Here is a 24,959-nt window from a genome sequence, read left to right as displayed (position 1 = left end):
TAACCATCCCGTCTTCCCATGGGAAACCTTGGACTTAGCTGAACATGGGAATCTCAATTCTACTTCACAGGGGAAGCGTGGACAAGTCACCCCTAACAACAATCTAACACCCACCTAAGAAAGACCACTTTGTAATCAACAAAGGTAGGAGTGAGATTAACACTGCACTTGGTTCAAAGAGAGTGAGAGACATGGGAGAGTGTAACTCAATCTCCCTACCCATCAGGTAAAATCTCAGCTCCGACCCCCTAAAATGGTGTTAAACCTGATTACTAATCCTACTGATATTGGGAGGGTCACGATTTAATCAGCTCTATCTAATGTTGAAAAGTTACCCGACTTATCCGGTCCACCCAGCCTCAAGTGTCCAATCGTCAAGATCGAAGCCTCCCACTTTCCTCGATGGGTTTGCTTAGTTTTCTAATTAACAAAGCATACTACCATACTGTTTAGACATATACAATCAGCTTGCTTTTATTACTCCATTAGACTAGGTTCATTAAACTCAACCTTTAGCACATAACAAACAATTCGAAAAATAAGATATTTTATTTCATAATAACATCCAGAGCCATCACTCCGCAGAGTGTTACAAAACCGTCTTTTCGCAGAAATACGTCGTGCAGCCTAGGATAGGGCCTTCCAATCCCTCGGGATTGGGCTATATGTGATTGCACTCCGTCCGCGATCAATAAGGAAATTTACTTCCTCAGAGCCCCTCTCAGCTTCCTTGAGCCTCAGGAACCGTCCTACATAACAGAGGCACTTACCACTCGCCCCTTTGCCCTCTCAGGTGCTCGAGTAATCAAAATTAAAAATGCCTACCTCCCTCAGGAGCATAGGACCCCCATCCGCATGTGAGTTTTTCCACATTCCGCAGAGTGTAAGGGAGCATTGGGTTGGGAACCCCAATGTCCCAAACCACCACAATCCACAATTCGTCCGCCGGCTATGCAAGCGCGAAATCATAAGAGCCATAATTCATCATTCACAAATCCAAAAGCAATCATAACCATAAGACATTTTAACACAGTTGTCAATGCGATGCATAGAATCTATCCCCTCCATCAATTTCCTTGTTCTTTCCTAAGAATCATTTGATAATACCAACATGTTTCTTTTGTAAGTTTAAGTACCTTCTAAGAGATCATAATCTATATAACGGACTAACTTATCCTTTATTAGGAAATTGTAGATTTAATAACTTAAAAAGCAATGCTTTTCTTGTGTACTAAATCTTATTATCTCCGTTTGGCCATCCATCGTGATTATGATTTATAGCCCCAACCTCAATTTGTTGTGGGATTGCTGGTTCTTCGATTTAAATGGGTTCGGGGTTAACTTCCGTTTGTGCTTCAGCATCGTGTTAAGTTTCCTCACTCAGTAACAGCGACGACCACTTCCTCGTGTTGGGAAGCTCTGAGTGTGACCTTGCTCAACATCTCGTCGTCTCTTAAGAGCCATAGGAGAAGCTTGATGGACAGCGCTTCCGCATAGAGTTGAAGAGAGAGAAAAAGAGAGAGACTAGGTTGATTGTAGCCGAGCTTCGTCACGTCAATAACAACAGAGACTTCTACATGATTCGTTATGTCATGTTTGTGTACGCTCTACCCCTGTTTATATAGTGGTGAGAGGGAGGGGAGGAGAGAGGAATAAAGAGTTTGCCTGCTTTTTAGCGTTTTTTATGACATCATCGCTAACAAAGATTTTCGTTTATTTCTGTCATGCAACTTGTTTGGATTATAACTTCATTGTATAATCTCCAAATATAAACGTTCGAGTACTTAAAACGATCGGAACGCATCTAGTCGACAAGCTAACGTGGACAAATTTGTAAAAATCCATCAAAATTAGGCGAAAATAACGATTTTTGTAAATCACATTCTTTTTATCGATATTTTGTATTGTAGGACTTATCCCAAAAATAAGTCACAGTATATATTTAGATCCATCTAGAGTGAAAATTAAGTCATCTAAACATGATTCTAGAGATTTCAAACTATTCTAATAAACCAATCCTGATTTTGTAAATCCTGTAGAGATTTTGCAGTTTTTTTCCATTTGTGAATATGCAACATAAATCAATTTTCTTTGGAATATATACGCACATTGTTTATTAAAATAAACTAAGTAACGAAAATATTACAAGCAACCTCATTTAAGTTCTTGACAAAAGTGTGTAAAGGAGAGATCTCACAAGGATAGTCATGAAGGATGAGCATAAGAAGACTCTATACATCACTAGATTCCATAGTCTACCAACTATCTACTAGAAGACTTGCCTTAAATCACCCTCCTGTGATTGACTATGCCCACAAATCTCAATGCTTGCTAAGGTTCACAGATCCTCTTGATCTACTCAAACTTCGTGCAATGCATCTATCATGAAGTCCAACTTAACACTTCTTTCATAGAATGAATACCCATGCATTGCATTCAAAAGTTAACCATTGTCCCACCAAGATTAGCATTATGTTAGCTAAGCATTGTGATAAGGAATGAGAAAAAGGTTAGTATGCAGGTTGACAACGTAGGCCTGGGAGGTCCAAAAGACAATCAAAACTTAAATCAATGTTATTTTGCAATCAATTAATTGTTCACAAGGAAAAATCCACACAAACAAGATACTCATCAAGATCATTTTCAACAATCACTAATCATATAAGGGGGATGGCATGAGATTTTGTAATACAATGAGATGCTAGTGAAGTCAATTGTATTACAAAATCTCATGCCACAAACCAATCCTATCATGAAAGATGTGGGATCCCATTTCAAGTGCACAAAAAAGCCTCCTATGATGATTTCGTAGCTTGCTAAAAACATATGAAATCCTATTGATTAGGATGCTACCACTAGAAGTAGAGGTGTTGTCAAACTTAGCAACAATATTTGTCTTCATATGAGCATCAAAGCTCTTGCGAAAAACGAATTCAAGAAAATCATCAACCAATAATTCTCATATACATTCCAAAAAAAGAGGTTTTAAAAAATACCATTCCACGATCTTAAGAGTTTACTATTACTTCTACTAAAAACTTCTTGAAGAGTAAAGCTTAGAATGACTATGTATTCTACAATATTCCCATAATAATTACCATTTTATTTTCTTACAAAGGAAAAGCTCACTATAAAGGCTAAAGAAGGAGACTTTACCTTTTGATGAATGGAGAATGCAAGATGTCATAGAGAATAACTATCTATTCTCACTTATTTGCCTGATGCATTTCTCAAGAATGGAACCATTACAAGGGCCTATTCCCAAGCATGGTGAAAGAACTATTAAGGACATTTTAGTGCAAATATAGATATGAGCCTATGTAAAGTGGCACAAGTGGTTAACTTAAAAGGGAATGTGACTCTCACAATGGTTCTAATAATAGGAGTTCGACTTACAATTTGCCGGTTCCAATAATGTGTTTCTACTAGGGTAAAGGGGCCACTAAAGTGTCATTTAACAGTTCCCTAGTATATATTTTTTTCCCATGAGGCAAATTAAATTTTTTGCAAGAAACAAACTATATACATCATGTGCTACTCAAATAAAAGAATGTAGGGCATCTTAATATTTTATCTAAGTAGACCGGGTCATAAATGAAGCGTTTACAAAAAAGAGACATTCACTAAGCCACCGGTACAGTTTTGACAAATTGAGCTGCACTTCTTACAGACAGTACTTTCCGCTTCTCTGCCCACTGTGCTGCCTGTTCTCTGATGCCTTCTAGCTGTCTGTCAGAAGCTGGATCGCGATCTAAAATCTCCTGTACCGTCAGGAGGAAAGAGTCCACGTTTAGAGTTTCCAAATGCAAAGTCGTACCGAAGATGTCGCTCAGCTCTGGCAAAATAGGTGTCTTCTTGCTGCCAGCTTCTTCTGCGACACTCGAACTTGAGCAAGTGCAGGTTGCACATAATAGAACATTGGCTGGCCAATCCTGTACATTTCGATTTGACATGAACGACAATTCTATCAAACTGTTCGCTGCATACTATGTCAACGCATTACAGAATCTATACATACGAAGTTCTTGCAGAATTCGTTGGCTGCATCAAGTTAATTGGTTACAAGATGCATGAAATTTCATAAACAAGACAGAAGCTCACAGAATTTCATAGACTTAGGGGGCCCTCGCACCTGGCGTAGTTTTGAGTTTACCACAAATTTCATAACGGAGCTTCCATTGCCAGACGATACCCTAAAGAGTAGTAGTTTGCAAATCCTTGGCGTCATTTCTCAGGCGAACAGAAAAGTTTTTGGGCATTTACTGCAGGAGGCATCGTTCTGCTGCTCCATGCGAAGAGGCGCGTAGGTGTAGGAAAAATTTGGTTCTCACTCGTCTCGGTGCCCTCCACTTCTATGAAGAGTGAATAGGCCTTATTAAACCCTCCACTTCTATGAGGACTCCATAGGCCTTACCACACGGGAGGCGATCCTAGGTCACCAACCTCCACCCATGTGAGTGGGTGTTGAAGTAGCCTTGTAAACTAAAGAAGTGTATTTTGTACTCATAGAATCAATTGAGCTAATGCTTGCTGTTCCTTTTCTAGACATTTGCAAGTTTGTCTCTAGCAGTCATGTAGAGATCCTTAACATTTCTCCAAGTGCATCGGTATACTTTTGCTTTTTGTCACACATCAGTGTCTTGGCATTGTTCTTGCTACTGGCATTTGAGTGGGACAAATCTTAGAGAGGGACCATTTTTTGAGCAATTGACATTCCCTCCGTGATTAGCATCATCTATAAGACAGACCTCATTGCAGAACCTTGATGTTCTACTTTGTGGAGGTAACTACCCTTAAGGACCTTAATCATTGATATCGTGGTTCTGCAGCTACAACATGCCAACTGTTCTCAGTTGTGGCTAAGCTCTTGTCAACATGATTTTCACTAGTATGAGGACTATAACAATGGTAGAATGTCTTCAGGATGTTGAGAGTCATAGCATGGGCACGTACACAATTTTTTGGCTGTCCAGTTTTTGCCACATGTCACCATTTTCACCTCAGGTCCAAGGTGGCCAGTTTCCTAACCAATGCCTATTTATAGGCTACCTCACTCACACACACACACATACACACACACACACACACACCCACCCACTCACTCACTCACTCACTCCAGACCATACCATTCTTCAGTATTTTGCACCTGGGTTCATAACTTCATAGCCTGAAGGCCTTGCTCATTCTTGGCATTCTCTTGCCTTCATTTCCTTCAGCCGTTCACCCTTCCTTAGCACCCATGTTTCCATCATAGTATCAAAGCACACGATTCATCCTCACCATTGAATCTTGAATGTTGCACTCCAGACACATGTTTCTTGTGCCAAAATGTTTCAGAGCTGATTGTGCTTGCTGGTACAGCAGCATTCAGTGCTTCCTTCATCCCCAACAACCCTTTATAACAGCAGGAGGCTGCATTTACATCAGTTTTCAGACATTCTTTCATTGTGGCAACATTCCAACATGACTGACGACCATAGACAGCAAACTGATGTGTTTTCTGTGGGAGTAGCAGTTGACATCAGATTTTCCTTGCTTCAGTGCAAGTCCTCATTATTTTCTGCACTTATCTATTGCTGGCCAGCCCTCCCAACCCCACTGCAATCAATAGCATGCTGCATTTCAGCACCATAGCCCAGCAATGTTAGCAGCAGTCAGTTTTGTGTCTAGCACAGCTGCATCTTGCACCAATATCAGCACCATCATTTCCAGCAGCATGCTTCATCGTTTTGGCCCCTGTTGTGATCACATCAGCTGCAACAATTCCGAGGTAAAACTATCTTGAAGATGCATTCACATTGGGAATATATCAAAGGCACCACTCCACTCCCAAATGAGTGTGATCGTGATGTGGTTCATAAGTTCATTGCTGTTGAGCAGGCCGCCTTGGCTGCCCTTGTCTCCCTCATCTCTGCAAAGGTATTTGCTGTAGCCAGTGAATACAAGACTGCTTAAACTCCTTGCACTAAGATAAAGGATAGATATGCTAGAATAGACAACCTTCACCATTAGCAGCTGCAGGAGCAGCTTGTTGATTGCAACCTAGAAGGACCTAGTCCTCACAGAGATGGTATAACAGTTGATTGATTTGATGGGTCAGCTAGAAAAGGCCAAACAGACCTAAGATGATGATTATATCATGTGTATTGTGCAAAAAGTTACATTCATTCCATGGAGAAGCTACTTATACCCTTCAAGGGTCATTTGTTTCTTCCAAGGGCTGCAGACAGGGATGCAGCAAGAAACAGCAAAATGACAGCTGTGGCAACCATGACAACAACAATGAGAACAATTCCCCACATGGAGTGAAATCCCCTACATGGTCAGAGAGACCACCATTCACTGCTATTGATGCATGAATGAAGAGGCCGAGTTTGGTTCTTCCAAGCCTCACATGAGGTCCTATCCTAGACAAGGAGGTCAAGGTACATCGGCTCACACCTCGAGCTCATGATTATGGTCATGAACGTAAGCAATCCTATGTGGCTCCATCACATACACCTCCAAAAACCAAGATATGTTATCCTTCAGAGGATGACCTTGAGGCTTGCCCTCTGCTTTGCAAGTGGAGCCTCCTTATCCAATTGTCACGGCCATCTTACCCCTCTCATTCCTATCCCTTACTTTTCCAATATCTCCCTTCCCACCTCTGCCTCATCTTGCTCGGCAAGCTCCCCAATAACCTCCCCCAGAGATCTCCACCAGCCCCTGCCAACCCTCCTCATCCATCCAATAGGCTTATCTTCCTGTGGTACAAGCTGATTCTTTGTAATTCTGGCTTCATAGATCTCTTTGAGCATACACTTAGCCATCCTACTACACTTTGTGATAGTACATTCACTTCAGTCACTCATGTAGTTTTGCTTGAGGATAATATTATTGATGACTTTTGAGTTTGGTACCTTAACTGAGGCCACTTGTATCTTTCAAACATTATAGTGGACAATTGTATTTTTCATGTTATTGATGAGTTATTCATATTCATGATATTCATCCATTACATGCTCTTTGCTTTTGAGGGATGACTACCTGTTCACATGATTCTTTTCAGGACTCGCTGACTCCCCTTACTTTACAGAGGACATGGCATTGAAACATATTTCACTGGAAGCCATGTCAGTCTTATAAGGAGACATTCAAACTCCAAAGGAGGCCCTTTCCATCCCAGATAGCAACATCCATCTCCCTATAGGAGCCACGACATCCATGTTCCTATAGGAGCCATATTGGTCCCACATGGAGCAAATCACATATTCATCCCCATCCACTTCCATGTCCTTGAGCAGGCCAGCCTAGTCCCTGATGGAGCTCTCCCATTTTCAGTGCGCGCGCGCTCACATGACATCCATGTTCCTATAGGAGCTATATTGGTCCCACATGGAGCAAATCACATTCATCCCCATCCATTTCCATGTCCTTGAGCAGGCCAGCCTAGTAGTCCCTGATGGAGCTCTCCCATTTTTGGTGCGCGCACGAGGAAACAGAAGGGTGATTAGATATTTTGTTCTTAGAAAGAAATACTGAAAATTTTGTTCTAGCAGACTTGTGACCATGGAATGGCCAGGGAATGGTATGGAAGGGGCCAGGGAAAGGGAATGGCCATTTCAGGGGTTCTGGAATCCTGGAACGCATTCCTAAGGTCTGGAACTGCCGTTCCCTGTTTCTATGATTCTTCCTACTCATCTTGCATATGGCATTTACCTAATATTCAAGGATCTTTCTATTTTCAAGTGTACATTAATTGAGGTTTCCAATCTTGCTAGCTTCTGAGTTCAAAGTTCAAATATTTAGGATTAGCAACGACTTTCTTCAGATAATTCAACAGCCCAAGTACATTTTCCTAGCTCAACCCCAGACATTTTCATTGGAAGCTTTTACCAAGGCATTACCCATCAACAGCATTGGCGATCTTTTGTTTCAAGTCACAGTTGGACCTCCCTGATTGTATCATTCTTTAGTCAAAAGAATGGAAGAACCATGTTTTCTGCCTCATTTCATTGTACATGTGTCTTTTGTATCATCTTCTCCAATATATCCTTGAGAGGGTGTTTAAAATCAAGGTCCAGCCCAACTTCATGAGCACATGTGCGAGTGTCTAAATGCCCAATTTTTACCTGTTATCACTGCTTTAGGTCAGAACTCTAGGTCATCCATCATTTGTTTCAAGTCAAGGCGACCAATTCCCTCGCTAGTGCCTCTTTGTAAACAATCTCATTTGCACATATTTCACATCATTCTTCAACACATTTTGTCCAGAGTTCACAGCCTGGGAGCCTTGCTCTTTCCTGCCATTCTCTTAAGTTCATTCTCATTTGGCAAGGTTGTCTCCGTATGTAGTACAGACTGATCCATACGGTACGGTATGGTACATATCTGTACGATTTAGTCCGAAAAAATAGGCAATTTTTGGCCACTCTCCTTCAAGCCTACAACTTTCTTTTTTATTTTCTTTTTTCTTTTTTTTTCTTCTTTCTTTCTTATTTCTCTCCCCCGAGCCTCTCTCTCTCTCTCTCTCTCTCTCTCTCTCTCTCTCTCTCAAGCTTCTCACACCCTCTTTTTCTCTCAAGCCTCTCCTCTCCTCTCTCTCTCTCTCTCTCTCTAGCCTCTTCCTCTCTCTCAACCATAGTTGCACTAGTACCACATACGAAAGGTTTCATACTATACCATACTTTAGGTACCGTACCTTACATATTAGTACCATAAGGTACCAACTTAATAGATACATCTTTTCCATTCAAACTGCACTTTGGGACTAGCTAAATGCTCCTTATATTAATATGATTCTCCCATGAGATTAGGTTATTTGAGATTCAAACAATTTCTCTCAAGCCCACACTTCTCTTATTTGTATGATCATGCATGTATGATGTATCCACTCCCATCTATGTAGTTATAAGTTATAGGTGACAGTAGCGCATGTTGCCCATGCAGCATTAGGTTTTGGCATGTTACCCTTAAGTACTCATCTTATATACTCTAATAGCATTGCTATTTAGACTTGAAATATCTATTCTATTATCTTTAGTCCAAAATAATCAAGTTATTTTTTTTCCTACTAATATCGTACCGTACTGTATCGTACATTTCGTACCTGACAACTATGTCATTTGGTTGTGCACCCTTCCTTTGCACCGCTATTCCTATCACAGGCTCACCTGGACAGAAAGTGCCTGGACAAGGTGCTCATAGATTTCTTCACAATGGCTGCCACTAGATAGCTTTCCTTGGCCCCCGCAAATAACTCTCCCCCAATCATTGACAAGCCACCCTCATCACGAGGAGTTTCCCTGGCACGAGCTACAACTTCACCCTGGTGTGAGACATCCACAATTTCCCAAGTAGATGACCCCATCACCCTCATCATGTCAGATCTGAGCCATCATCGCCCCCCCAACACACAAGTTGTCCATCCAAACACACAAGCCTTGATAACTAAGAGCAGCGAAGCCAGCACCCCATGACAATTTTGCTTTACATTATACTGTCAACATGGTAGCACTTTCTAGGAGTAGATTTGTACTTCATGATGAGACACCATGTCACTTATACTACATACCCAGGCTGGGAATATGGTAAATAATGGAAGATCACTCGCACAATGCATGTAGGAGCAAAAGTAATACAGGAACTTACAAGCATTTATGCAAGCTAATCAAGAAAAAGCTAATGAACAAAGCTCACCAAGGAAGTGAAATCATTGGAACTTGAGACGCCATCAGCCACAACAACAAAACGGAGCTGCCAACTTTTTGCTAGCTCTTCCAGGACTCCTTGCATATGCTTAAGCTCACCCTTGGGCATCATTATAACTTTCACTGTACCCTTCACTACCAGTTTATATAAAGTTGCAAGCACAAGCCAGGTTTTACCTGAGCCAGCTGGACCAAGCTGCAATAGCAAGACCACATTTAAAATAACTTATTAATCTTATGTTGAACTGAATCAGAAATATTAGAAAATACCATCAAATATTTGTGTGTGCTTGCTAGTTTTTGTTTGTAGGATTTATCTTCAATGACTTAATCGTAGAAGTGACCACTTTTAGGAACAACTTGAGTTGTGCAATCCATTCACGTGACAAGTTATCTGTCCAAGTGGGAATTATCTTACTGCATTAAAAATATATATTTGCAGGTGTGGCAAATTTCTTTAGAGCTAAAAAACTACTTAAAAACATGAATGTTGAACCACCCTTTTATTTTTAGAATTATTCACACTTGGAGCCAAAGGGCACATGTAAAGACTCAATTTTCGAACCTCCTGGAAATGTAACTTGGGATGACAGTTAACTGGAGGGACACATATGTTTGCCTAACGACCCATGTTTGACTTAGTGCCTAGGTCTCTAGAAGTGAGTGAATGTTTAATCACCTTACAAGGTTGTTTTAAAGACTGAAACATAAATCAGATCATATCACCTTTATTTGCAAATGAAATGTAACTTGGGATGACAGTTAACTGGAGGGACACATATGTTTGCCTAACGACCCATGTTTGACTTAGTGCCTAGGTCTCTAGAAGTGAGTGAATGTTTAATCACCTTACAAGGTTGTTTTAAAGACTGAAACATAAATCAGATCATATCACCTTTATTTGCAAATGATGAGGGGATGGTCAATAAATTGTTTCTCCATCATTTTAAAACTCATACATGTATCCATGTTTTCTATGGCTGAAGAGTTATCAAGAGAAACAGAGGGTTGTGGTTTGTTGTTTTCATTCTTTTCGAGTGTTTCCTCATGTCCTATTACTGCCCGACCTATTTTGCCCTTGTGATTGGACAGGAAATAAGCTCTGGACTTCATCTGTAAGTGCATGGACTCTTTCATTTGGGGTACTAAAGAGCTATTTTCTTTTCATTCATCACTGTCAACTACGATCCATTTATTGAAGGATCTCACTATTTGCAGCCTATATCTCTGCCCTTTGTTATTCAGGGATGAGGATTGAAGAACAAAAAGCACACCAAGAGTTGGCAGGATTGTATAATGCCATGCTTGGAGATTGTGCTACATCTATTTATTGAGGGATCTCCCTGTCTGCATCCTACATATTTCCCCTCTTAATTTGAAGCTAAGGTTTGAAGAACACAAAGCATGTAGATGTTGAATAATTGTGCAATGACATACTGGGAGATTATATGCTCTTGTGATCTTACTTTGCTTAGTCACCCTCCATGCTACCTTTGCAACTGTCCTACTGTCCTGGCTGCTATCCCTACTACTACATATTGCTTCATGCTATGAAATGCAGGTTTCTGCTGCCCACTCCCAAGCTTAGGTGATCACAACAGCTTGTGTAAGTGTCCACACTACTGATGTCATCAGAATAGAGCCTACTGTGGCTATTGTCAACCGCTGCCCTGAACAGAGCCGCATGCCACAATGCTATTGGTCTACTACAAAAGGCAGTCAACTCTACATTCAGCTTCACACAGCCTGGACTGCCTCTCTGAGTGTCCCCAAACCTTGTGCTCTATCAAGCCTTTGCCTTTCATTCAAGCTCTTTATTAGGATGAGCTGATTCAACTAGTCACTGCGCATCACTGTACCTCATACCTCACTTTGTGTAGAGGTCCATGTATCTATTTTTCGATTTGCATTCCATCTATATGAACATTCATCTATAATTGAAGGAGTTTGTATTTCTATGCACTCTGTTAGCGTGCTTGTTTTCACAATGTTTACCCTCTGTCCTTCTAACCTCTAATTTGAAGCAATTAATTTCTTCCAAACAAATGAACCTATCTTACCCTGCTTTTTCACAATGTTTACCCCTAGTCCTAAGCTCTAATTTTGAAGCAATTTCTTCCGAACAATTTTTTACGAGCCTATCTCATAGTCTTTGTTTCAAGGATTGATCTTCTCACTCCGACTGTTTCAGATTTGAGAGGGGGCTTACCATTTTATCCTTATTCATTCGGTTATGTTGATGGTGTCAAAGCGTACAGCACTAGTCACATACAAAAGTAAGCTAGAAGGGCAACTGCTACGGTCTAGTAATTGTCTTGTGAGTCTCAATTTTCAAACAGTAGCGATAACGCTCATAATCAACAGCACTGTCAAATTTGCAATCATAGTTGCTTGTTTACAACCCTCTTAGCTCTAGCTTGAGCTTTTCTTGCACACATAACCATTGTACAAATCTATAGCATGTACCTAACATAGTCATCTCGCATCATGCAAAGCTTTTGTGCTAAGACTAAATCAAAGTAGTAATAGCCTATGCCTTAATCCATCAAGGATTTCAGAATGGCAAATCATAGCATGCCAAATCTCCAGATGTTTGAGGTTGCACAAAGCAAAGGATTGTACACAAAAGCAGTGATGCATTAACAGGGGGCCACCCCTTTATGTTAATCATGCTTCAATTCTGATGGATGGAGGAAAATTCTATAAAAAAGGTAGGATATGCATTAGCCCTTTATATAGCCTCCTAAGCTCTTTATATAGCCTCCTACTCCACACTATCCATTCAGTTCAAGGACATTCAAGGGAGATATTGGGAACGCTATTACTGATCACGCAGGGGGCCTTGTACCATGTTCGTGTACTCCGAGCTCTCATGCTTTCTTATGTATTCTATTGCCTGCTCCTGGTCAGTTTTGAGTTCTTTAATTTCTGTTCAGTGCTTAGTGCTTATGAGCTTACAGTTTATGCTTCTACGCGCATTATGCACTCTCACAACATGACTTCTAACATGCACAAAACATCAGACCTCTAGTATGATGTTAGAAGTGTTGAGAGTCATTTCCTGGACACGGCCACGTCAGCAGTGCCACGTGGTGACTGCAGTCGGCTGCATTTAATGCAGCCGACCTGATCATTTACTGATTTATTTACAGCCTATAAATAAGCTGAGTTTTCAGCAGTCTACATATTGTCTCTGACAGATTTCAGTCTGTAGTGACGGGTTAGGCACGGAGATCGAGACAGTCAGTCATTACGCGCAATGAGAGACAGAGAGAGTAAGATAGAGTAGAGTAGAGAGTGAGCACGTTTTTAGGTACAATGACGAGTGTGTACCTTTAGGTTTTTAGATAGATATATATGTGTAAGTACAAGTGCTAAGGGTGTGTTCACACCCGAGCACATTTAAAGGCACAAGGCCTTTATTCCCGACAACCTCCCACCTAAAGGCAATGTGCCTTAAGAGGAGAAAAAAATCAGCTAAGTCTAGGTATGTACAACACTGAAATACATATATCTATCCAACACCCATCATCTATCGGCAATGAGCAAACCGCTTTGCTAGAAGACCCTTCGTGAGAAGGTCTGCAGGATTATCTCTATGCACTTTGACAAGCTCAATGCTCTTGCTGTCAAGTACATCTCTAATGAAGTGGTACTTCACCTATATGTGCTTTGTCTTTGCATGAAAGACAAGATTCCGTGCTAGCATGATAGCACTCTGACTATCACAATGGAAAACAGGTAACTCTATGATGCCAAGCTCTCCCACCAGACGTGAAAGCCATAAAGCCTCCTTGCATGCCTCAGTGGCAGCCACATACTCTGCCTTTGTAGTAGACAATGTAACACACTTTTGTAGCCTAGAGATCCAAGAGACTACTCCTCCTATGAAAGTAAACACATACCCAAAAGTGGACTTTCTGCAATCCACATGACCAGCATAGTATGCATCCGTAAAGCCAACAACAGATGCCTTCTGCTTTCCAAAGCAGATGCACAACTCCTTTGTGCCTTTGAGGTATCTCATAATATCTTTCACTGCATCCCAATGCTTCTTGCCAAGGGTTACCATGTATTTGCTAATCACTCCCACTGCAAAGGCAATGTTAGCATGTGTAGCAACCATAGCATACATCAAACTGCCAAGAGCTGAAGCATATGGTATCTTGGCCATTTCAGCCTTCTCATCATCAGTATAAGGTTATCCTCTGCACTGAGTTTCACATATGGAGGCAATGGAACTTCAATTGTTTTCCCCCCCTTCCATATTGAAATGCTGCAAAACCTTGGAGATGTATTCCTGCTAAGATAGATAGAGTAAGCATGTCGATCTATCTCTGAGTATTCGCATGCCAAGAATGTGATTTGCATCACCAAGATCCTTCATATCAAAGCTACCATGACGACTTTGCTTGCATAAATATATCAAACTTATGATACCATTCTCTTGGTGCTTGTTTCGGCCCATACAAACTCCTTTTGAGTTTACATACCATCTTTTCTTTCCCTTGTTCAACAAACCCTTCAGGCTACTGCATATATATGTCCTCATGCAGTCTTTACATCCATTTGTTAAGCTCCATATCCTCAACTGCAACCAAGCCCAAAAATGGTTCTCAATGTAGCCATGTTGACTACAAGAGAGAAAATCTCATCAAAGTCCATTCCATACTCCTACTTGTACCCCTTTGCAACCAATCTTGCTTTGTACTTTGGTGAGGAACTAGAAGTGACCTTGTAAACCCATTTGCATGGAAGTGTTTTCTACCCCTTAGGCAACTGCACCAAGTCCCAAGTGTCATTTTTCTCAAGAGATTCCATCTCTAACAACATGGCTTTATACCATTTTTTGTTGTCCTGTCTGTCCATTGCTTCCTTGAAGCAAGACAGTTCACCAGTCCGTCAATATGACATAATCAGCCACATTGTTTGCACCAGGAAAAAATCTGTCAAGTTGTCTAGTAGCCCTAGACGATTTCCTGACCCAACAGTCATTGTTTGCTGGATGTTCCTGCAAATTTCCATTTTCAGCATGTTGTCCTGGCATTTCAGCCTACAAATCAGCATTAACAGCTTTCTATCTTGGCTGTTCCTGCACATATTGTGGCTCATTTTCATGGGCAATAGCTGGCTGATCATTTCCGGCATCATTTCCTGCATTTACAGATTCATTTATAGCAAGTATTTGCTGCTGTACAATGAGCATGTTTTGCTGTCCAAAAGGTATTTCATCCCGGAATGCAACCCTACAGACCTCCTCAGTCTTTTCGGGCTGTTTATGCATGCGATCTTCCCGAAAGATAACGTCATTGCTACGTGCTACTTTCCTTTTCTCGAGATCCCACAATTTATACCCCATTTCACCTTCGTTACCATATCCTAGAAAAATGCATTTACAGGACTTTGGCTCAAGTTTGCTGCGTTTTTCTTTACTAATGTGCACAAAAGCCTCACAACCAAACACTTTCAGATAAGCATATGAAGGTGGCTTGCCCCCCCCCCCCCCCCCCCTCCCCCAAAGACCTATTTGGTGACCGACTAATTAAGTGAATGACTGTCATAACAACCTCTGCCCAGAAACCATGGGATAATGCAACATGAGACAGCATCGTATGAACCTTATCCTATATGGTCTGATTCATACGCTCTGCAACTCCATTTTGGGGCGGATTATGAGGGACAGTGAGCTCCTTCTTTATCCCTTTGCTATCACAAAATGCCTGAAAGGCCTTGGACACATATTCCCCATCATTATCAAAGCGAAGACTCTTATCTGTCTGATTTTCAGCCAATGCCAAGAATTTTTTAAACTTGTCAAGCACTTCATCCTTGCTACGAATAGGCTAAACCCATACATTCCGTGTAGCATCATCGACAAAGGTGACAAAATATTTCTTTCTCCCTAAAGATAATCCTGACATTTAACATACATCTAAATGTACTAACTCTAGAGAAGAAGATTTCAAACAAAGAAAGACTTTTTATGAGATGCTTGTACATGTTTGCCATAAATACAATGATCACAGTGCTCAAAATCAGCATAACGAAGACAAGGCAAGTAACCCAAACGAAAAAGCACTTTTATTCATGTTTGACTCATGTGTCCCAACCGACCATGCCACAAAGAAACACTTGGTTGCTCAGTCACGGCAACATGGTCATGCATACTAGATACATGAAGTGGATACAAAGTATCACTCTTACAACCTTTGGCAATCACTCTAGATCCCTTACAGATCTTTCATTTTCCATCACCAAAGGTGGTATGAAAACCATCATCATCTAGCTGCCCTGTGCTAATCAAGCTCTTCTTGAGCTGAGGTATATGCCGTACATGCTGAAGTGTAAAGACAGAGCCATGCTGAAACAGTAACTGCCCACTGCCAATACCTACAATCTCACATGCATAGTTGTCCCCAAGATGGACAACACCATGTCGACCGCCTATATAGACAGAGAACCACTCAATAAGGGGTGACATGAAAGGAAGCACCTGAATCGAGAATCCAGATATACATGTCATTATCTATATCTGCAAGTAAAGCATGTGCACCAAAGTGTGAAGAGACAAAGAGTACGTTACTTCCACTATCACTGTCATAAGTGACTACATTCACCTCTTCAAATTTTACACTGCTCTTTTTAGACTGACTGTCCTTAACTTGCTATCATATGTCTTCTTGCCTTTTCCTTTCTATTTCTTCCATTTGTAGCAATCACGTTTAAAGTGACCCTTCTTGCCACAATGATGACATTCACATCTTTGCCGCATGATTTACTGTGTCCCTTGCTATCATATCTTCCCTTTTGCTGTGATCTGCCCCTAGTATGCAAAGCACTAGAAGACTTACTGGATGCATTGTTCTGTCGATTCATCTCTTCCATAAGTAGAGCACTCTCTACATCAGCATACAAAAGGATCATATTAGAATTGCTCATAACAGTCCTGAATGTATCCCAACTCTCTGGTAGAGTGCAAAGCAAGAAAGTAGCCTTAAATTCCTCATCAATCATGAACTTCAAGGCAACCAGTTGGCTGAAAATGGAGTTAAACTCACTCAAGTGAGTAGACATTGTTGTATCCTCTTTCACACGCAAATCCATAAGCTTTTTCAGCCAATACACTTTGCTTGCAACACTCTTCTATACATATAGTTCTTCCAGTCTAGTCTATATAGCATATGCAGAATCCAAACCTTCAATGTTAAACAGCAAGGCATCAGAAATCGATAGCTCTATGGTTGAGCATGCAAGCTCATTTAACTCATCCCAATTGTCCTATTCCATGTCCGCGGCCTTTGCCCCTTCCGTTTTGGTCAGCTTTGCCTGCTTCTTTTGCAACAGGATATTGTAGCATTGCTTTTGCCAAACTGCAAAGTTATGTGCACCTTCAAGCTTCTTTATGTGCATCAGATTACTGCTGTCATTGCTGCCAGCCATGATTTTCAACCCAAATGTGACCAAAAAACAGCAAATGCAGGCCCAAAACTGTCACCCAAGTGACCAAGGTACAAACAAGTACCAACCAGCAATAAATAACCACGTAGAAGCACAGATTTCAGATCTATAATTAAATTTTCAGAAGCACCAAACCATGTGCTACAGCATTATCCAACTGATTACAGCTGTTCCAAGGGCATATGCATCACATTACATGAGAAATCCCAAATTTTAGCTGCAATTTCTGTTGTACATGTACCCAGGGCATAAAATTTGACACGAACGGTCAAACGCCCCAAAATTTTGTGCATTTTCTCTGTTATCCATAGAACAAGCCAATTTTGCCAAAATAGAGCAATTTCAGTAAAATCACCAAATTTTACCTAGTGTTGATGTCCAAATTGCGTGGAATTCAACCTACATGTACATAAAATGACCAAATGCTGCACAAATTTTACCCAAACAACAAAAGGCCCAAATTGCACGGGGTCCAATGTGCATCAATGTCAAGAAATTGGGTGAATTTCAGCCCAATTTGTGCATGTACATGAAAAGCCCCAAATGTTGGATGCAAGATTTCACCAATTCCGGCAATTTCTGAGAGAAATTTGCTTGTCCTACATCACATTCCCCAAATCTGAGAAAAGCCCCAAATTTCTGGGCCAAGATTGCACAATAAATGGAAGCTGCACCTCCACGCGTGAACCCTCGGCAGGAGAAGAGGAATTTCAAAAAAGAATTTGAAGGGAAAAAAGGTTGGATGACGGGTCCGTTGACTCATCAGGGCTGACACTGCCCGTTCGCATCACGCGGGTCCCGTCGGTAAACACATTGTTGCAATCCTATCGCGCAGAACAGGCGCCCGTCAGTCGCATGTGGCGCAGACGCTCGCTCTTTGCTATCCACCACCGTTGAATTTTCCATGAAAACACGCTATTTAGCATCTCCCGGGCACTTTTTTGCTCCTAAACTTGCCTTAAATGCTTCAAGAATGCCTCAAAGTGGGCTCCTAAAATGCAACTGTCATTGGCGATTACAAGAGAGGGCAACTCAAGCCGTGGAATCCCACGAATAGATCTGCACATAGACACAACCACAAAGAGCATTAAGCTGATACAAAATAGATACTCAACAATAGACATTATAGCTTTCACCCTACCCCTTGACAAAAACAAGGTATGAAATCCAAGAGGAGTAGGCCTAGCATAATCTGACAGAAAGCCAAAAGCTAGTCACTAACCAACTGTTCCAACACATCCAAACTAACAAGAACTATCAAAGAGGTCATTCTAAGTGGTGGCCTGAACTACCTACCTACTCAAGTCAACTCAACAAGAGCTCCTCCTAGGTGAGAACTCCTATAGCCTGATCAAAAAGTATCAGCATTTTTTTGGCACATCTTTTTTTAGGTTTTCATACTTGGGCATGTAAAAAGGAGGGAGCTGAGCGTAGTGACCCAAGGAGAACAAGGCATTGGCCTCAGGTCCTGTCTCAGTACCCAAGAACCTACCAAGCCCTCGCAAGGCGACACTTAATCCTTTTCTAATGCTCACTTTTATTTTTGCTCCAATCTTCTTTTATTTGCTTTGCTTTTTAGCTAGTTGCCACCCCTAGGAAGACAAGGCATCAGCTTCCGATCTTGTCTCGTCCCTAAGAATGTACCAGGCCTTCGCAAGGCGATAAACAACTACTCAAAGATAGAGAGAGAGAGAGAGAGAGAGGAGAGACGGGCGCGATGGAAACACGCTCGTTGCCTGCGCGTCGTGCTGCCGCTGTCCTGACCTGACGCACCGCCGCTGTCCTGACCTGACGCGCCGCCGCTTTGCCCTCCCGACAGGAGCCCTGACGCAGCCCCGTTTGTGCGTGATCCGTTGTCGCTGCCTGCGCGACCTGCGACCCGCGCCCCCAGCCCTCGCTCCGTCTCGCCTGCGCCCCCTTGCTCCGTCTCGCCTGCGCCCTCTCGCCCTGACCTGACCCGTTGCGGCACCGCCCATCTGACCGGTCCGACCCGCCGCGGGACCTGCACGTCGACCTGTTCGCCTACCAAGACCTGCACGTCGTCCTGTTCGCTACCAGATCAACCCTCGCCTGTCAGACGCCATAGCCCGCCAGACCTATCCGCCCTCGTCTGTTAAAAGCCGTCATCGCCTGTCAGACGCTGTCCGCTCCGGCCAGTCACCGCCCTGTCTACTGCCTGTCCCGCTGAAACGTCTGCAGCCGCCCCGTTTACCTCGCCTGTGCTGCCGTTCGAGGCTCCGCCTGCGTGCGTTCCTCCTTTTGTGCAGAGGCGCCCAGCTCCTGTAAAAACCGGAACCTGACCATCGTCAGAGAGGCAGCGTCCAGGATAGCGTGCCCCCGGCTCTGTTCACAGAGAGAGAGAGAGGCAGAAGGGAGAGAGAGTGAGCGGTCCAGCTCTGCACTGTCGGTCAGCCCTTCTTCGGGATCAGCTCGTCATACACGATGGCTGGTTTGGATCTGGATTTCATAGACCAAACGGTGGCAGCACTTGGCCCGGACTCTGATGCTGAGGAACCGGAGGATATGGTTCCGTGCACGGAAGAATTGCCCCCGGGTCCTGACATCCAGCCTGCGGGTAAACGTACCAAGCATGCACCGGAAGAGATAGGTGCTACTCCGGATCGTTCCTATGCGCAGGTTACTTCGGATTCTGTGGACTCTCAGGAGATGGACTGGGAGCATCTGTTGGAATTTGCCAACACTCTGCTTGGTGAATATGTTCAACATAATCAGGAAGCCTTCTCTGACTCTGCTCCAGACGATGTTCTGGAAGCAACCGTCGACCCAAAAACTGTCCTGCGCTCCTTTTCGGTATTTTATGATCGCGCGGTGATACTCTTCTTCACTGGTCAAATCCCGCTGCTTTCCTGTATTCGCCAATGGCTGCAGAGTCTGCTACAAGGGGAATGTGTTGAGGAGATTTTTGTTGGATCCCGAGGTTTTTTTTAGGTCCTCTTGAAAACCGAGACGCACCGTGCTGCTCTCCTGTCTAAACTGCCGTTGTTTTTTGATCGTCGGTTGGTTCATGTGGTTCCATGGCGCCCGATGGCAGATTTCCAGCACCTCCTGCAACGTGAATGCCCTGTGTGGGTAGAAGTGGAAAATTGTCCGGCTGTTTATTGGCCGCTATTGAAGGAGCTATTGCCGCTGTGGGCACGGTTCTGGTCCCTCCCAGTCTCAGGGCTGTGAATCGCAACCGCTTGTACATGTTATGGGATACTGCAAGGAAACGGCCTGCTTGGTTACGCCTCAATTGCTCTGGCATGCATCCGCTACACTTTCGTTTGAAATGGGGCAATTTTGCCGGCCATTGCTTTTCCTGTGGACAGTTGGGACACTTTATGGCTGAATGCCCTGAGCAACAACACGTCTCAGATACCGGTCATGTTGCTCCGCCCATGGAAGATATGGTGTGCGATGCTCCGTCGCGGGATACTATCCATCCGCCCCAAGTTCTGGCCAAAGGTAAACAACAGGTTTCGGGTCTGGATTCCCGTGCCACTGATTGGGTTGAAGTACGTGCCAAAAAATGCACCAGGATTGGTGCTGGCATGGAGAGTACTGTGCCTACTACCTCACAAGATTCCATGCGAACATACATGCGCAGGAAGGAGATGATGTCTTCTGAGCGCTCTGCCCCTGCTATGGTTTCTTCAACTCCCCGTCATCAACCAGCCAGGAAAATGTATTCGGATCGTCTAAAGGGCCCACCTGCACAGCTGGCTTTTGATACCAGGGGCAACGTCATTACTCCGTGGGATCGTCGTTACCCACGTTCCAACCCCAAGCAAGCAGATATGCCGTCTTCTTCCAAATCCGGCCCTCAGAACTCTTTTGCGGTGTTGGCGGATTTCTTGGATGAGGGAGTCGTGGACATTCTCGCCGACAAAGTCAAATCGAGGCAAGCTGTGCCTCGTACCTGATTGTGTTTTGTATACACATGAAAGTGGCCACGTGGAATGTGCGAGGGATTTGTTCTCGCCACAAGCAACATGCCATGTGGACGGCATTGTATGAGAATCAGTGGGACGTCCTGTGCGCTGTTGAGCACAAGAGTCACGGTGACGCCGGTAAAGTTATGGATTGCCATGGCTTTCATTTGTTCTATGCAGGAACACAGGCTATGCATTATTCGGGTGTGCTCATGATTGTACATGCCAAATATCAGCCTGTTCTTATTAAAAATGACGTTCATGGCCGCTTCTTGGTGATTGAAATCCTATTCGAAGGGGAAATCCTATGGTTACTTGGCCTCTATGCTCCGAATGATTCGTTCTCTCGCCGGGAGCTTTGGCAGACCTTGAAGACTTCATTATCACTTGGCAGACGGGGCTTCTTCATGGGGGATTTCAATATGTGTGTTGATTCTTCTCAGTCTACATCGGAGCACTCGGTCATGGATGCACCGGAAAGTTGTATGTGGCAAGAGTTGGCTCTTGCTGTTCTTAAGCAAGATCTTTGGTCCTGGCTACACCCGTCTTCTCCAGGCTTTACTTTCCATTCGGCCCAGTATGCCACAACATGGTCGCGGCTGGACCCTATATATATCATGCAGAATGATGATTTTCTGCCTGAGATGCTCGAAATAAAAGTGTTGCAGTAATATGTCTTGTCGGACCACTTCCCTCTGCAGTTCGAGTTGCTTGCACAACCCATTGCCCCTTTCAAGCAATTTCTGGAGAGACTCCCTTTGCGTTTCAACTCGTCCTACTTAAAGCATACCATTTTTCAGGGCTATATGCAACAATTGCTTGACAGATTCTCCTTGGACTTTTCCTCTCAGGGCACTGCGTCATTTGAAAGATTGCTCTCTAATGTGCAGCGGGTTGCTCGGCAATATGGGATCTATCATGCCTCTCTTTGTCGGCGCCGTCGACGGGCAGCGGAGGACTTGCTGGTTTTGGTTCGCTCCCTGCTGGTGGACACTCCGGATGATGCATTTCTGCTTGCACTGGCCATGCGGGTGGCCGATCTTATTAAAGAATTCCAGCTAAAATCGTATCAGCAGGCCAAATTGCAACATCTGACAGAGACTTTGCAAGATAGTGCATGTCAGACACATAAGTTCTTTCGAGCTCTCCATGCCTCTCCTGCTCGAGAGAATATGACCAGACTCGAGGATGCACAAGGCCATTTTATCCTGGATCCACAGACTATTGTGCATATGTGCAGGAATTATTTCCGTGACCTTCTGGGTTCCGCTTCCCCACCTTCAGCCCAAATTACTCAGGCCCGTTCGGTTTTTTATGACCTGGTCCACAATCAGCTTCCGCAGGACATGCAAGCTACTCTGGAGTCAGATATTGGTGAAGCAGAGGTTATGGATGTCTTATTACACTTGCCCAAAGATAAAAGTCCGGGTTGGGACAGTCTCACCAATGAGTTCTTTGAGGCTTTCGCTACCCAATTGGCGAAACCATTACAGGCTTTGTTTCAACAGGTGTGGGAAACGGGAATCATGCCTCCCTCATGGAAACAAGGACTTATTAAATTGCTTCCAAAAGTTCCTTCTCCATCTAAGTTGACTCAGTGGCGCCCCATTTCTTTGATGGGTTCAATGTACAAAATCTTTTCCAAAATAATGGCGAATCGGCTCCATAAGCATCTCCCTGCCCTTGTGCACCTTTCCAGTATGGTTTCATTAAGGGCCGAAATATTCTACATAATGTTTTGAATGCCCAGTTGGCCATTGATTATGCCCGCCATTCTAATCAGGAGGTGGTATTGATTCAACTGGACCTGGAAAAGGCTTTTGACTATCTGGACTGGTCTTTCGTTGCTGACCTTATGTCTGCTATGGGCTTTGGTGCTCGGATGTCTCATCTGATCTACACCATTAGTGCTGCGGCGTCTTCGCGAGTCATGCTGAACGGAGGTGTTACTGAACCATTTGTCCTTGCCCGTTCTGTCAGACAGGGGTGCCCTTTGAGCCCTTTATTCTTTGCCCTTGCGACACATCCAGTTCTTTCCATGTTAACACATATGGCCGCCTCTTCCCAGTTGGCTGGACTGTCGCTTCCTACAGGACAACACTTCATTGGCCAATCACTGGCGGATGATACTTTTATGATTTTGCGGGCGGATAAGGATAACCTTCGAAAAGCATTGGATGTTTGGGGTCTCTTTGGTCAGGCGTCAGGCCTTCGTATCAATGCGCTCAAATCAGCCATTCTAAGCTGCACGGAGTCGGATTTGCAGTCCTTGGACTGGCAGGGTCTGGTTGTTCCTCGAGGTTCCATTGTAAGGCATCTTGGATACCCTTTGGGTGTCGATGTTCCTCCAAAACAGCTTCTGCAGTGGATTTCTCAGAAAATGGTGGCCAAGTTTATGTATTGGAAGTCTCAGGCCTGGCCTTTTCATGTTCGCCTCAAAGTAGCCCAGATAATTATGTTGCCAATGCTCACATATTTCTTGCCATTGTTGCCCTGGACTCCCACGACTCTGAATGCTCTCACTCAGTCTATTCGCTTCATGCTATGGAAGAAGGACTCAGTGCATGCAGGTATTTCCTGGATCTCGTGGTCGCATGTGTGCACCCCCAAACCCATGGGTGGCGGAGCGATTTTAGATGCCCAATCTCACATGCAGGAACTTCGTTGGTCCCTTTTCCGCGCCATGTGCTCGGATGATCATCATCCATGGGTCGCTATCGCCCGTTATTTCCTCGAGGGCCATGGGCTTCGGCATGGCACTACCCAACTCCAAGGTTCTTGGTGGCATGTTCTTAATGCGGATTCGCGGTTTTCCAGTTCTTCGTCATCGCTGCTTACTCATTTGGTGTGTTCCTGGAAACACGTCCTTCAAAAGGCTCAGTGGCACCCAACGGAGGATCGCTTGGCTACTAACTCTTTTCAATTGGAAGTACTGGCAGTCTCGCGTTTACTTTCGTGGGAAGGTAAACATGAGCTTAGACCACAATTCAACCGGATGGCACGTTTGGGCTTGTCTTCAGTCGCGGATGCCACCCTTGCCAGTCGCAATGTGCTTATATCGTTTCGTACTGCTAGGAGGCTCTTCCGGATCCCTCGTGGATATAGGCCTATATGGGAACAGCTTTCGATGGTGCTCTAGAGCAGACAACCCTTTCCTGCTCTTGCTTTGGATCATCCCTGGCAGGATTGGGACCTACAAGGCCGGCTGCATTTGAGCAAAGCTTCTGCTAATCAAGTGTATCATCTTCTGGTTAAAGACAATCAATGGCTAGTTACTAAAGCGAATGCTTTATGGGGATTGCGTAAATCCCGGTCTTGGTGGAGGGCAACTGTGATGGAGGGCTGGGTCAACAAGACACCCTTTAAATACAAAGTCTTTCTTTGGAGAGTGATGATTGGGGGTCTTCCGCTTGCTTCGGCTCTTTCCAAGCGACGAATCTCCAATGGCACCTGTTTCTTTTGCACCACTACTATGGAATCTGCCCGCCACCGATTTATTTCTTGCCCCGTCGCTAAGAAAGTCTGGTTGTTTTTGTCGGCCGTTTGGCGAGGGGTGGTTGGGATCACACTGCGCCCCTTTGATTGGGTTTTGGGCCGGCCCAAATACCCTACTCCCGCACAGCCACATATGAAGCTCATGTACCACTTTCTTCGATACTGGGACTGTTGGCATAACTGGACCATTCGGAATGCTTTTCTGTTTGACTCCGCCCATAATGTTCAGGGGCATATTGTGAGGCTTAAGGGCCTCTTGTATTGGCAGTTAGCTCTTCTCCATCGTTCTGATTTGCTCTCTACGGAGGACTTCCGTCCTTGGCATATGGCAATTTCCTCCGCATAATTGCCATGAAATTGTAACTCGTAGTACTTAGCACCT

At 43.7% G+C, this 24,959-nt stretch overlaps 1 protein-coding gene across 2 annotated transcripts in view; it reads right to left on the bottom strand.

Moving 5' to 3' along the window:
• Nucleotides 1–3,323: 3,323 nt before the first annotated feature.
• The window catches only part of LOC148040197 (uncharacterized), an 89,230-nt gene continuing 67,594 nt past the window's right edge, over nt 3,324–24,959 (bottom strand). The window contains exons 8-9 of one of the 2 annotated variants that reach the window (XM_087697513.1): nt 9,682–9,888; nt 3,324–3,932 (exon numbers count right to left, since the gene is read on the bottom strand). In XM_087697513.1, the coding sequence (XP_087553639.1) occupies nt 3,624–3,932; nt 9,682–9,888 (516 nt within the window). In that variant the 3' untranslated portion in view covers nt 3,324–3,623. The remainder of the gene's footprint in view (nt 3,933–9,681; nt 9,889–24,959) is intronic. The other variant, XM_087697515.1, reaches the window with a different exon arrangement.

The sequence above is a fragment of the Lygodium microphyllum genome, chromosome 2 (genome assembly GCF_053477565.2).
Source record: "Lygodium microphyllum isolate KBCC chromosome 2, Lygodium_microphyllum_v1.1.10, whole genome shotgun sequence".
NCBI classification, from domain to species: domain Eukaryota; kingdom Viridiplantae; phylum Streptophyta; class Polypodiopsida; order Schizaeales; family Lygodiaceae; genus Lygodium; species Lygodium microphyllum.
Note: the sequence above shows the minus strand (reverse complement) of the source record. Positions and strands in the feature narration are given on the sequence as shown.